The sequence below is a fragment of the Chelmon rostratus genome, chromosome 7, assembly GCF_017976325.1.
Source record: "Chelmon rostratus isolate fCheRos1 chromosome 7, fCheRos1.pri, whole genome shotgun sequence".
In the NCBI taxonomy this organism is placed as follows: Eukaryota; Metazoa; Chordata; class Actinopteri; order Chaetodontiformes; family Chaetodontidae; genus Chelmon; species Chelmon rostratus.
Window position 1 is genome coordinate 18,906,016 of NC_055664.1, and position 14,840 is coordinate 18,920,855.

At 42.2% G+C, this 14,840-nt stretch overlaps 2 protein-coding genes across 2 annotated transcripts; both read left to right on the forward strand.

The window, feature by feature from the left end:
• Positions 1–699: 699 nt before the first annotated feature.
• LOC121609228 (extracellular calcium-sensing receptor-like) lies at positions 700–6,452 on the forward strand. Its single transcript, XM_041940806.1, has 6 exons — positions 700–893; positions 1,115–1,412; positions 1,593–2,387; positions 2,558–2,785; positions 2,955–3,078; positions 5,527–6,452. The coding sequence occupies exons 1-6, from the start codon at positions 805–807 to the stop codon at positions 6,450–6,452; spliced, it is 2,460 nt and encodes an 819-aa protein (XP_041796740.1). The 5' UTR covers positions 700–804.
• Positions 6,453–7,701: 1,249 nt separating this feature from the next.
• On the forward strand, positions 7,702–14,224 carry LOC121609230 (extracellular calcium-sensing receptor-like). Its single transcript, XM_041940811.1, has 6 exons — positions 7,702–7,895; positions 8,116–8,413; positions 8,580–9,371; positions 9,546–9,773; positions 9,950–10,073; positions 13,299–14,224. Exons 1-6 carry the CDS (start codon positions 7,723–7,725, stop codon positions 14,222–14,224), a joined length of 2,541 nt encoding a protein of 846 aa, XP_041796745.1. The 5' UTR covers positions 7,702–7,722.
• The last annotated feature ends 616 nt before the right edge of the window (positions 14,225–14,840 follow it).

Genomic DNA, 14,840 nt, shown 5'->3' on the forward strand with positions numbered 1-14,840 from the left:
AGTTGTAGTGGTTTATGTGTAGCCCAATTTGTAATACATTTGTTTCATTCTATTGTTTCATTCTATACATTGTTTCATTCTGTTTTTCACCACTCAAGCCTGTTACCATGACCTTACCCAACATAAAAACAAAAACGATGCACAGCATGTCTCTACTCAACACTGATTTGTCTTTATGTGTGTCAATCAATTGCTAGCCTACAAGTCATAGGTAAGCAGTAAGCTATGACATTTGTGGCTCTTGCTAATGGAACCTGCCAGTATGCTAATGGTTAGCTGTCATGCCCAAGATAAAGTCTGTCTTTTCCAAGACGCTTGCTCCTTCCCTTGAAAAGTACTTGGCATGACAGTGTGAAAATAGCCATCCCTCATCCTGATGAAAACCCGTATGGTGTGTGTAAAAACACATAAATGTACTCTTGCACATTACTAACTGTATGCATTAGTGTCCCAGTTTTTGGGTTACAATATAAAAAATAGACAAAGACTTGTTTGGGCACCTCCCTCCTCTTATCCACCATGTAGGTCCATAGAGATCCAACATCACTGTTCTATTATTATATTTTACGGTGCTGGAAAATGTATAAATGCCAGTGCCAGCTTATCATTTACATTAAAGTACATGTGATGCCACCCAGTGGTTGAGCTCTCTTAAACAGTATGACGTCCACACAGAAGTGGCCAGAGAAGGGTTGGGCACTCTTACAGCTGTTGTTGGTGGTGTCTTTCTCTCAGGCTGAGGAGCTGGTGTGCAGGCGGAGAGGGGATCCTGAGAGCCCCCAGCTATCTAAGGATGGAGACATTATGCTGGGGGGAATGTTCTTTTTCCACAGTAGGTGGAAAGACAGACAGGATACCTACATGAACAAACCACTGCCACTGCAATGTACAAGGTAAAAAATATGTTGGAAATCAACATAGATGAAAAATATGTAAGAGGAAGTGAGTTTAGACACAAGAGAGGCACAAAAGGTAATCAAACTAAGCATTAAAATCAGAAATATCTATGTTGTTTATATTGATGCCATCAAATGTTTTCATTTACAGTTTTATTGTTTCTATTTTAAGGACAAAGTGTTTGCAATTTCATCTGTTTGTGTCTGTCCACATCAAGTTTGAATTTCAGAGGGTTCCAGTTTGCTCAGGCTATGCTCTTTGCTATAGAGGAGATTAATAACAGCACCGATCTACTGCCTGGCATCTCTCTGGGCTATAAGATCTATGATGTCTGTGGGTCCATTTCTAGAGGAGTACAAGTGGCACTGGCTTTGGCTAATGGTAATGAAGTTGTATCTTCACCCTCTGAGGCACCATGTACCAGACCTGCCCAAGTACAGGCCATTCTGGGAGTGACCTCTTCGTCCCCTTGCATGGCTATAGCGACTGTCATCGGACCCTTTCATATCCCACTGGTGGGTAAGATTGATGAAAATGAAATTAAATGTGTCCAAAATATTAGTCTGTAGTTATTCCAGCTGGTTATAGCACAAAGGGTCAAAATAATTGCAGTGCTCTATGTAAATGTTGTATATTTCACATCTTCATCCCAGGATGCTGTTTCTTTTTTCTCTCTCCCTTTCTCTTTCTTTCAGATCAGCCACTTTGCTACTTGTGCTTGTCTCAGTGATAAAACCAAGTACCCATCCTTCCTCAGAACAATACCCAGTGACTACTACCAGAGCAGAGCCCTGGCCCAGTTGGTCAAGCACTTTGGGTGGACTTGGGTTGGAGCCATTAGAACAAATGATGATTACGGCAATAATGGCATGGCCACATTTACAGAAACAGCCCAGCAGCTCGGCATCTGTCTGGAGTACTCTGTGTCTTTCTTTAGAACAGATCCACCAGACAAAATACAAAAGATAGTTCAAAATATCAAAGCTTCCACTTCCAGGGTGATTGTTGCTTTTCTCTCCCAGATGGATATGGATGTGCTGATACATGCATTGTCTCACCACAACTTAACTGGGTATCAGTGGGTAGGAAGTGAAGGCTGGATCTCTGATTCTCAAACTGCAGCCATGGATAGGCATCACATTTTGGATGGTGCCATAGGCCTGTCCATCCCCAAAGCACATGTCAGTGGCATGAGAGAGTTCATGTTGGATGTGAAGCCGTTCAATTCATCTAGGAACAAACTGTTCACAAAGTTTTGGGAGACATTATTTAATTGTAAATTCAAGCAGTCAAAGTCATCAGAAGTGAATCAGAGTGAATGTACTGGACATGAAGATCTGACTGGAGTCCAAAACAGCTTCACTGATATGTCACTCATGCCTATCTTTTACAATGTCTATAATGGAGTGTATGCTGTGGCCCATGCACTTCATGGTATCCTCGGCTGTGACGAAACATGTAACAAAAAGGTGCAGCTGGATTCATTCACGGTGAGCTGACCAGCAGAGGATCAAATTTTATTTTTGTTCATTAAGTCGCATTAAAAAATGGTTTAAAGTTTTAAAAGTAAATTGTTACAGTCAGTCTATCATGCTGTTGTGATAATACATCTGCAAATGGTTTGTCAGATAATGATCTAGCTTGATGCATATCATTGTAGATTTTACAACACATAAGAAAGATTCAGTTCAAAACAAAGGAAGGAGATGATGTTTACTTCAATGAGAATGGAGACCCAACAGCAACGTATGAAATTATGAACTGGCATCCAACAGAAAATGGTATTGTGGACTTTGTCACAGTTGGTCTTCATGATGCATCTTTACCTGCAGACAAACAGCTGAATCTGCAAAATAAGTCTATTATTTGGGCACAGAACTCGAAACAGGTAAGCTGCCATGTGATCACTTTAATATTTTAGAAAATCGATTTGAATTGTTATACTTGTGTAAGTTAAAAGTTGTTGTGTTGTGTTGATCGTACTGATGCATCAAAATATATAATAGATGGCTACAGAGACTTAACTTAAAGTAAATGCTCATACGTTGTTCATGCAGGTGCCTCGATCAGTTTGCAGTGAGAAATGTCCTCCAGGAACTCGCAAGGTTTTGCAGAAAGGAAAGCCTGTCTGCTGCTATGACTGTTTGAGATGTGCAGAGGGAGAAATAAGCAACATCACAGGTGTAGTTACATTCAATACAAGACAAAACAAAAATCTAAAAGTTGTCATGTTCACCTGCCAATGTTAAGAAATGGCAGAATTTTGCAATCTGATTTCAAAGGCATGGATTATTTTGGTATTATGTCATCTTTTAAGCAGACCAAAATCAATAGATAAGATATTTTAAATTCTGTTCATGAGACACAGTGAATGTGTTGCCATATTGTTTTCATTAAAAAAGTTCTAAAAAGTTGCCATCAACACTAGCTAAACAAAGACCCTTAGTGTGAGATTTTTTCCCATTCGAGAAGCAAGACCCACTGGAACTCCTGTGACAATGCCATCAAATCACCAAAGATACAATCATCGACACGCTATTGTCCACAGTGCCTTTCTCCTGCAATATCAAGTTGCTACAGGTGTTGTCCCGTTCCGAAATACACATTTATACCTCAACTAGCCTAGGCAACATTCCCTCAACTCCTTGCATGTGAAACAGTCACTGTTCCCGAGTAAGGATGAAAAAGTTAATAGTACAGGGAGATGAAACACCTTCTTGGCATTGCTGCCTGTTGCACCTCCTCCGGTGCCCACGGGTCAGCTGCAGGGTCATCAGCCAGTAACCACCATTCACCAACGTTTCACTCTTTTAATCCTGGAACATCTCCTGGTGGGTGAGCAATGACAGGGATGTCCCTGTTTGATTTAACGTCAGATTTTGCCTTGGTGGACCATGCCACAATATCAGGGCGGAGAGTTGTGGTGGTGATCTCGACTGGGAAGCGGAGCTGCCTGTCAAGGTCGACTCTCATGTCCCACTCCTGGCCAGGGGAAAATGGCTTAGGTGTTTCTCTCAGCCTGATGTTTCTTCTCCTGCCATCGTCTGTGACAAAGTTGATGTGGTTGTGGTTCTCTGCTGGTGGTAGCCCTTTGCTGTCCTATCTCTCTCCCTTGAGCACCTCGGCTAGCTTTCTCAGGACTTCCTCGGCAAGCGTAATCTTACAGCCTGACAATATGTGCTGGAGGCTTGCAATAGGGTATTGCAGAGTGTGCAGCTTTCCTCACTCCCAAAAAACTGGTGAAGGTTCCGAGGACAGGGAAGCATATCGTTTGTTGAGCGGATGAGGGTGAGAAAGCTAAGCCTTGCCTGTGGGATCTTCCACAGGTCATGTTTCGGTCGGTTCCCTCCCAGGTTGTCCAGTTCCCCTGTCGGCCCTGGGACACAGCCTTGATCTTGTAGCGCTCTTCCTCAATTCTCGTCACCTCTGCTACCACCATCTCCTTTCTTTCATTGTGGCTGGCCTTGGACCAGAACCTGGACTCTGCCAACAATCTGTTGGTGTTGTAGCCACCAACACTCCACTTCCGACCTGTCAGGACCTTGGCTTTCGCATCCCTTACCAACTGGTCAGCAGACTCAGCTTGAGTACGAGCCTGGTCTTTTCCTGCTTGTAGCCCAAACTGATTGACTGAAGCGGCAGTTGGAGGGTGTTCTTTCCAAAGAGGCCTGTGTCAGAGAGGCACCATGGCTGCCCCAACCACTTTTGGATAAATGAGTTGGCTTTCCCATCCGTATTATTTATAAGAAAAAGACACTGTGTCTTTCCATGGTGGTTCGGATCTCCTCATTTGAGTGCCTTTTCCTTTCTCTCCTTTACTCACTCCCAAACACAGATATCCATGTGCCTTTACTTGCATCCACACATACCTTAAATCCACCAATAGCATGGTAGCATGACTCAGCTCAATAGGACAGCTTTACTGTCCTATTAAGGACCAGTTTTCTGTGATTATTTGTTTGTTTACATTGTAATAACAGCTGGTTGTGACAGTCAGTGCTCAGATTTAAACCTTCACTGTAAGCCTGAGAAATCTAGAATAGTCTTCACATGTTGACATTCTAAGTGAATACCCCTTTTAAACCTTCATCCTCAGTTTAGTTTTGGTCCCAGGATGGTTCCCTGTAATTATTAATTCCTATTACAACTATATTATTACAATTATAACAGTATTAGAAATTTCTAATTAATGTCTAACCAAACCTGCTCCAACACACACAACAGCACCATACATCAGCACCAACATTGGCAGGCAAAATACTTTCAGTCTTTTCTGTAGAGGTTGGCCATCTGTTTCTCTTAAACTGCAAAAAATTGTGTTTATGCTGTAGAACTGAAAATTGACATTTGAAAACATCGTGATATCTTTCCAGATACACAATGTGTAACACTTATTTTTTAAGAAATAGAGAAAACGAACGAGAAATAATGAATAACACCTCTCTGCTCTCGATCTTATGTTTATAAGACACAGATTATTCAAGATGACACCATGTACATGAGGTTTCCCATTTTTCATGTGATAATCAGGTATTGTCTGTCTTGTCGGCATGGAGAAGATGCAACATGGAGACAAAATAAAAGACAAATGCAGTGAATAAGTTGAACACCTGCTTTAATATTTTTCAGATTCCATCACATGTGTGAGATGTGACCCTGAGTTCTGGTCAAATGAGAGAAGAGATGCCTGTGTAAAGAAGGAGGCAGAGTTTCTGTCATATGAAGAGATTATGGGAGCACTGCTCACTGCAGCGTCCCTCATTGGAACATTTATGACTGCTGTTGTGGCGTTCATTTTCTTCAGATACAGGCAGACTCCTATTGTCAGGGCCAACAACTCTGAGCTGAGCTTCCTGCTGCTCTTCTCCCTGGTTCTGTGTTTCCTGTGCTCTCTGACCTTCATCGGCCGGCCCTCTGAGTGGTCCTGCATGCTTCGACACACAGCATTCGGTATCACCTTTGTCCTCTGCATCTCTTGTGTTCTGGGGAAAACAATTGTGGTTTTAATGGCCTTCAGGGCCACACTTCCAGGTAGTAATGTGATGAAATGGTTTGGGCCTGCACAGCAGAGACTCAGTGTTCTGGGTTTCACTCTTATACAAGTTGTCATATGTATCCTCTGGTTGACAATTTCTCCTCCTTTTCCATTTAAGAATTTTAAGACGTTTAATGACAAAATCATCTTGGAGTGTGCTCTGGGCTCAGCTGTAGGCTTTTGGGCTGTACTTGGGTACATAGGACTTCTGGCCATGTTATGTTTCATTCTTGCTTTTCTGGCTCGGAAACTGCCTGACAATTTCAATGAAGCCAAATTTATCACCTTCAGCATGTTGATATTCTGTGCAGTATGGATCTCCTTTATTCCAGCATATGTCAGTTCTCCTGGGAAGTTCAGTGTTGCTGTGGAGGTATTTGCTATTCTGGCTTCAGGTTTTGGACTGCTGATTTGTATTTTCATTCCAAAATGTTATATAATCCTACTGAAACCAGAGAAGAACACAAAGAAGAACATGATGGGGAAGGGGTCTCAAAATCATTCTGAAAGCTTCAAATAATAGCATTCTAGTGCTGTCAGAAATTTTACATGATAATTTGATTACCACACTGTCAAGATGACATCTATCTGGATTTTATTTTTACTTGTAAGTCTTGCATTTATTTTTCCAATGATTTCATTTGTGAAATAGCATATTGAAAATGACAGAAATTAATACAATGAAATATACAGTCGTGTCAACCTGAAGGCAAGTCCAAGAAAATGCACAAGCCCGGTACTATTTCCCTACTGATGGCACAACATTAACAGATTATAAAACTGTGACCAAAGAATAAAATCCACAGTTAACTTGTCTGATCTTAACTTGTTTGGTTTCTCTGGGTCTCCCGAAACTTGAATTCAGCGACGATACCTTCCCCTTGTTATTGAATATGTACAGGATTATTTTCGACAGTTGAAGAACAACGGAAGTGCAACAAGCACATATTGTTCGGTCTATATAGTTTTAGTGGTTTATGTGTAGCCTGATTTGTAATATATTTGAGACATTAATATGAGATATGTTATATCATTTTATCTTTCACCACTCAAGCCTGTTTCTGTTGGTTGGTTTTGGTGCCTGCAACTGTACTGTTTTGATTCATTCTTCTTCTTTTCAGCACTTATGCGGATGTTCTGTCAAACTTACGATTACCTAACCCAATATAAAAACAAAAACGATTCACAACATGTCTTGACTCAACACTGATTTGTCTTTATGTGAGTCAATCAATTGGTAACCCAGAGTCATAGGTAAGCAGTAAGCTATGACATTTGTGGCTCTTTCTGACGGAACCTGCCAGTATGCTAATGGTTAGCTGTCATGCCAAAGAGAAAGTCTGTCTTTTCCAAGATGCTTGCTCCTTCCTTTGAAAAGTACTTGGCAAAGAAAATGGTCCATTCATTAGAGTTTAGAAAACAATTATCCCTCTTCCTGATGAAAACCCCTATGGTGTGTGTAAAGACACATACACGTGCACTTTCATGAACTAATTGCATACATTAGTGACCCAGTTTGGGGATCAAGATATAAAAAATTGACCAAGGCTCAAAACTCTTTTCCAGTTTTGGCACCTCCCTCCTCTTGTCGACCTTCTAGGTCCAGAGAGATGCAACATCATTGTTCTATAATTGTATTTTATGGTGCTGCAAAATGCATAAATGCCAGTGCAGTGATTTCCATTAAAGTACATGTGATGCCACCCAGTGGTTGAGCTCTCTTAGACAGTATGACGTCCACACAGAGGTGGCCAGAGCAGGGTTGGGCACTCTTACAGCTGTTGTTGGTGATGTCTTTCTCTCAGGCTGAGGAGCCGGTGTGCAGGCGGAGAGGGGATCCTGAGAGCCCCCAGCTATCTAAGGATGGAGACATTATATTGGGGGGAATGTTCTCTTTCCACAGTAGCTGGAAAGACAGACAGCATACCTACATGAACAAACCACTGCCACTGCAATGCACCAGGTAAAGTATATGCTAGAAATCTATATAAATGTAAAATATGTAAGAGGAAGTGGGCATAGGTACAAGAGAGGTAAGAAAGGTAATCAAACTAAGTTTGAAGTTAAAATCAGAAAAAAACATGGTGTTCATACCATCAAATGCTTTCATTTACAGTCCTATTGTTTCCTTTTTAAGGACAAAATGTTTGCAATTTCATCTGTTTGTGTCTGTCCACATCAAGTTTGAATTTCAGGGGGTTCCAGTTTGCTCAGGCTATGCTCTTTGCTATAGAGGAGATTAATAACAGCACTGATCTACTGCCTGGCATCTCTCTGGGCTATAAGATCTATGATGTCTGTGGGTCCATTTCGAGAGGAGTACGAGTGGCACTGGCTTTGGCTAATGGTAATGAACTGGTATTTGCACCCTCCGAGACACCATGTGCCAGACCTGCCCAAGTACAGGCCATTCTGGGAGTGACCTCTTCGTCTCCTTGCATGGCTATAGCTACTGTCATCGGACCCTTTCATATCCCACTGGTGGGTAAGATTGATGAAAATGAAAGTAAATGTTTGAAAACATACTAGTTTGTGATTATTCCAGCTGGTTATAGCACAAATGATCAAAGTAATTGCACTGCTCTATTTAAATGTTGGATATTTACATCTTTATCCCAGGATTCAATTTCTTTTTTTTTTCTTTTAGATCAGCCACTTTGCTACTTGTGCTTGTCTCAGTGATAAAACCAAGTACCCATCCTTCCTCAGAACAATACCCAGTGACTACTACCAGAGCAGAGCCCTGGTCCAGTTGGTCAAGCACTTTGGATGGACTTGGGTTGGAGCTATTAGAACAAATGATGATTATGGCAATAATGGCATGGCCACATTTACAGAAACAGCCCAGCAGCTTGGCATCTGTCTGGAGTACTCTGTGTCTTTCTTTAGAACAGATCCACCAGACAAAATAAAAAAGATAATTGACATTATCAAAGCTTCCACTTCCAGGGTGATTGTTGCTTTTCTCTCCCACATGGATATGGATGTGCTGATACATGCATTGTCTCTCCACAACTTGACTGGGTATCAGTGGGTAGGCACTGAGGCCTGGATCTCTGATTCCCAAACTGCAGCCATGGATAGACATCACATTTTGGATGGTGCCATAGGCCTGTCCATCCCCAAAGCACATGTCAGTGGCATGAGAGAGTTCATGTTGGATGTGAAGCCGCTCAATACATCCAGTAACGAATTGTTTACAGAGTTTTGGGAGACATTATTTCATTGTCAGTTCAAGCAGTCAAAGTCATCAGCAGTGAATCAGAGTGAATGTACTGGACATGAAGATCTGACTGGAGTACAAAACAGCTTCACTGATATGTCACTCATGTCTCTTTCTTACAATGTCTATAAAGGAGTGTATGCTGTGGCCCATGCATTTCATGGTATCCTCGGCTGTGACGAAACATGTAACAAGATGCAGCTGGATTCATTCACGGTGAGCTGACAAGCAGAGTCTTAAATTATGATTATTATATTAAGTCACATTAACAAAAAAAACTGGTATAAAGTTTGAAAAGTAAATTGTTACAGTCTGTCTATCATGCTGTTGTGATAATACATCTAAAAAGGTTTGTCAGACAATGATCTAGCTTGATGCATATCATCATAGATATTAAAGCACATCAGAAAGATTCATTTCAAAACAAAGGAAGGAGATGATGTTTACTTCAATGAAAATGGAGAACCAACAGCAAAATATGAAATTACAAACTGGCAGCCAACAGAAAATGGCATTGTGAACTTTGTCACAGTTGGTCTTCATGATGCATCTTTACCTGCAGACAAACAGCTGAATCTCCAAGACAAGTCTATTATTTGGGCACAGAACTTGCAACAGGTAAGCTACCATGTGATCACTGCAATTTTTTAGAAAATCTATTTGAACTGTTATACTTGTCTAAGTTATTAGTTGTTGTGTTGATTGTGTTGATGCATCAAAATGTGTACAGATGGTTACAGAGACAAAACTTTGCACAAGTAAATCCTCATACATTTTTCATTATGTTCATGCAGGTGCCTCGATCAGTTTGCAGTGAGAAATGTCCACCAGGAACTCGCAAGATTCTGCAGAAAGGAAAGCCTGTCTGCTGCTATGACTGTTTAAGATGTGCAGAAGGAGAAATAAGCAACATCACAGGTGTAGTTACATTAAATGCAAGATAAAACAAAAATCTAAAAGTTGTCATGTTCACCTGCCAATATTAAGAAATGGCAGAATGTTGGTCTGAAGGGAGCACAGCCTTGATGGCCGCAGTCTGTGTGTTCAAACCAGTGCTGAGTCTGCTGCCTCTGGCCACACTGCAAAGCTACTCTTACTGAACAGGAGGAACAGGAAAAAGAGGAGAGACACAGTTATTGTGTTGCCATATTGTTTTCTGCAAACATTTCTAAGAAGTTATTTTTAACACTGGCTAAACAAAGAACTTGACTGTGAGATTTGGTGCAAACCAAAATCCTGGTTTACCATTCCACACAAGACCCACTGGAACTCAGGGGAGTTCCTGTGACATGGCATCAGCAAAGATATAATAATCGACACACCATTGTCCACAGTGCCTTTCTCCTGCAATGTCAAGTTGCTACAAGAAGTATCCCTTTCTGAAATGCATATTTATACCTCAACTAGCCTAAGCAACAGGCACTGAACATGTTTGCATGCTCGCGAAATTGCAGTTTAACCAGTGGTGTCACCTTGCCTGCAGCAGGCAAATAATACACATAACATGTTTTCTTACAGAAAGGGATAACTTCTGTGCCCTCTTCTCTTTCAATCAAGTCAGCTCTCGCTGTTTCCTTAACTGCCATATGAGGCCAAATCCTGTCCTTGTCTGAGCTGGAAGAAACTCCACCAGACCTGTCAGACTGACTAAACACATGCTAATCAGCCTTTGAAGCAAGGAAGCAATTGTCTGGGCAGAGACAGGTTAATAGTAATGTGTTACTGTGAGCTTTATTGTAGTTTAAGCAGTTTAGGACAATCAAGCTGTCGTATTCAGCTGAGTCATGCTACCACGCGAAAAAGTTAATTCTATAGGGGAGATGGAACACCTGCTCGGCATTGCTGCCTGTCACACATCCTCCGGTGCCCACGAGTCAGCTGCAGGGTCATCAGCCAGGAACCACCATTCACCAACATTTCGCTCCTTTAATCCTGGAACATCTCCTGGTGGCGGAGCAGTGACAGGGACGTCTCCCTGCCCCCCACAGTTTACGTGTTACACTCTGCAGACCAGTGCCACTGAGTTAGTTGTTCTTTCCCTAGCACTTGTCTTTCCTCCTCAGCCAGAGCCAAAATCCCCCTTCTCGGCCTCCTCCGCTAGCTCTTTGGTTGTCTTCTTTAGGTTCCCTCCAGCTACTCCTGCGTCATTCAGCAGGCATGTGGTTTACAGCCCCACGTAGCCTCGGCATCTGACCTCTACTGGATAGATGGTGATCTTCCAGCCAGCCTCCGGGCACTCAGCAGCCAACTCTGAGTACTTGGCCTTCTTTCGCTCGTAGGCAGCCTCAATCCCCTCCTCTGCTGGTGTTGTGATCTCAATGAGGAGCACAGATTTTGCCTTGGTGGACCATGCCACAATATCAGGGCGGAGAGTTGTGGTGGTGATCTTGACCGGGAACCGGAGCCTTCTGTCAAGGTCGACTCTCATGTCCCACTCCTGGCCAGGGGAAAATGGCTTAGGTGTTTCTCTCAGCCTGATGTTTCTTCTCCTGCCATCGTCTGTGACAAAGTTGATGTGGTTGTGGTTCTCTGCTGGTGGTAGCCCTTTGCTGTCCTATCTCTCTCCCTTGAGCACCTCGGCTAGCTTTCTCAGGACTTGGTCATGGCGCCTTCTGGAGCGTCCCTGGGCAAGTGTGATCTTACAGCCTGACAATATGTGCTGGAGGCTTGAAATAGGGGCATTGCAGAGTGTGCAGCTTTCCTCACTCCCGAACCACTGGTGAAGGTTCCGAGGACAGGGAAGCGTATAGTAGGTCGAGCGGATGAGGAAGCAAAGCCTTGCCTGCGGGATCTTCCACAGGTCTGACCAGGTCATGTTTTGGTTGGCGACTCCCTCCCAGGTTATCCAGTTCCCCTGTCGGCCCTGGGACACAGCCTTGATCTTGTAGCGCTCTTCCTCCATTCTCGTCACCTCTGCTCCCACCTTCTCCTTTCTCTATTTGTGGCTGGCCTTGGACCAGAACCGTGGTGCTTCTCCCCAACTGAGCCCTGCTTTTCCTGCCTGGACTCTGCCAACGATCTCTTGGTATTGTTCCGGACTGATGGCTTGGTCAACCTCAGTTTGGGCATTTCACTTCCGACCTGTCAGAACCTTGACTTTCGCATCCCTTACCGACTGGTCAGCAGGCTCAGCTCAAACGCGAGCCTGGTCTTTTCCTGCTTGTAGCCCAAACTGATTGACTGAAGCGGCAGTTGGAGGGTGTTCTTTCCGAAGAAGCCTGTGTCAGACAGGCACCGTGGCAGCCCCAACCAAGTTCGGAAGAATGAGTTGGCTTTCCCATCCATCTTGTTTATATAACCCATACGATTTAAAAGAGAAAGTTACTGTCCTCATTTGAGTGCCTTTTCCTTTCTCTCCTTTACTAACCCCCAAACACGGACATCTTTGTGCCTTTACTTGCATCCACACACACCTTAAATCCATCGATAGCGTGGTAGCATGACTCAGCTCAATAGGATAGCTTTATTGTCCTATTAAGGACCAGTTGTCTGAGATTATTTGTTTGTTTGCATTGTGATAACAGCTGGTTGTGACAGTCAGTTCTCAGATTCAAACCTTCACTGTAAGCCTGATAAATCTAGAATAGTTATCAAATGTTGACATTTTAAGTGAATACCCCTTTTAAACCTGCATCCACAGTTCAGTTTTGGTCCCAGGATGGTGCCCTATAATTGTTCATTCTTATTATAATTATATTATTACAATTACAATAGTATTAGAATTTTCTAGTTCATATCTAACCAAACCTGCTCCAACCAGTTCCCAACATTGGCATGCAAAATACTTTCAGTCTTAATGTAGAGGTTATACCTCTGAGGTTTCTCTGAAACTGCACAAAATTGTGTTTGTGCTGCAGAACTGAAAATTGACATTTGAAAACATCATGTTAGAAACAAAATGTGTAACACTTAGTGATTAAGAAATAAAGAAAATGAACAATAAATAATGAATAACACCTCTTAGCAATCTATCTCGTGTTTATTAGACACAGGTCATTCAAGATGATACCATGTCATGAGGTTTCCCATTTTTCATGTGATAATCATGTTTTGTCTGTCTTGTCGGCATGGAGAAGATGCAACATGGAGACAAAAAAGACGAATGTAGTGAATAAGTCTAACACCTGCTTTAATATTTTTCAGATTCCATCACATGTGTGAGATGTGACCCTGAGTTCTGGTCAAATGAGAGAAGAGATGCCTGTGTAAAGAAGGAGGCAGAGTTTCTGTCATATGAAGAGATTATGGGAGCCCTGCTCACTGCAGCCTCCCTCATTGGAACATTTATGACTGCTGTTGTGGCGTTCATTTTCGTCAGATACAGGCAGACTCCGATTGTCAGGGCCAACAACTCTGAGCTGAGCTTCCTGCTGCTCTTCTCCTTGACTCTGTGTTTCCTGTGCTCTCTGACCTTCATCGGCCGGCCCTCTGAGTGGTCCTGCATGCTGCGACACACAGCATTCGGCATCACCTTTGTCCTCTGCATCTCTTGTGTTTTGGGGAAAACAATCATGGTTTTAATGGCCTTCAGGGCCACACTTCCAGGTAGTAATGTGATGAAATGGTTTGGGCCTGCACAGCAGAGACTCAGTGTTCTGGGTTTCACTCTTATACAAGTTGTCATATGTATCCTCTGGTTGACAATTTCACCTCCTTTTCCATTTAAGAATTTTAGGACGTTTAATGACAAAATCATCTTGGAGTGTGCTCTGGGTTCAGCTGTAGGCTTTTGGGCTGTACTAGGTTATATAGGACTCCTGGCCGTGTTATGTTTTATTCTTGCTTTTCTGGCTCGGAAACTGCCAGACAATTTCAATGAAGCCAAATTTATCACCTTCAGCATGCTGATATTCTGCGCAGTATGGATCTCCTTTATTCCAGCATATGTCAGTTCTCCTGGGAAGTTCAGTGTTGCTGTGGAGATATTTGCTATTCTGGCTTCAAGTTTTGGACTGCTGATTTGTATTTTCATTCCAAAATGTTATATAATCTTACTGAAACCAGAGAAGAATACAAAAAAGAACATGATGGGGAAGGGGTCTCAAAATCATCCTGAAAGCTTAAAATAATGGCACTCTAGTGCTGTAAATTTGACATGATAATTTGACCAGACGGTCAAGAAGACATCCATCTGCATTTTATTTTTACTTGTAAGTCTTGCATTGTACTCCTGTATTTTTCCAATGATTTCATTTGTGAAATAACATATTGAAAATGACAGAAATTAATACAATGTAATATGCAGTCGTATCAACCTGAAGGTAAGTACAAGAAAATGCACAAGCCTGATACTTGTTTCCCTGCTGATGTCACAACACTAACAGATTATAAAACTGTGACCAAAGAATAAAATCCACAGGTCAACACACAAACATGTGTATCTTAACTTGTTTGGGTTCTCCTGGTCTCCTGAAACTTGAATTCAGTCACAACAACTTTCCCCTTGTTAGTGAACGTGTACATGCCCTGCCATGTGACTTTGAGCTGATTTTTTTTATATCACACAGGACAGGATTATTTCAGACAGTTCAAGAACTATGAAAATGCGAGAAGCGCGTATTATTAGGCCTATACAGTTTTAGTGGTTTACGTGTAGCCCATAAATGTAATATATTTGAGACATTAATATGAGATATATTTTCTCGTTCTATCTTTCACCACTCAAGCCTGTTTCTGTTGTTTAGT

What these genes read in the sequence shown, in the direction of transcription:
- LOC121609228 (XM_041940806.1), top strand. Translation starts at nt 805, where the DNA reads ATGCTGGGGGGAATGTTCTTTTTCCACAGTAGGTGGAAAGACAGACAG. An exon ending in CTGCCACTGCAATGTACAAG is followed by an intron (nt 894 to 1,114) that starts GTAAAAAATATG and finishes GTCCACATCAAG; the next exon opens with TTTGAATTTCAGAGGGTTCC. An exon ending in AGAAATAAGCAACATCACAG is followed by an intron (nt 3,079 to 5,526) that starts GTGTAGTTACAT and finishes AATATTTTTCAG; the next exon opens with ATTCCATCACATGTGTGAGA.
- LOC121609230 (XM_041940811.1), top strand. Translation starts at nt 7,723, where the DNA reads ATGTCTTTCTCTCAGGCTGAGGAGCCGGTGTGCAGGCGGAGAGGGGAT. An exon ending in CTGCCACTGCAATGCACCAG is followed by an intron (nt 7,896 to 8,115) that starts GTAAAGTATATG and finishes GTCCACATCAAG; the next exon opens with TTTGAATTTCAGGGGGTTCC. An exon ending in GGGCACAGAACTTGCAACAG is followed by an intron (nt 9,774 to 9,949) that starts GTAAGCTACCAT and finishes ATGTTCATGCAG; the next exon opens with GTGCCTCGATCAGTTTGCAG.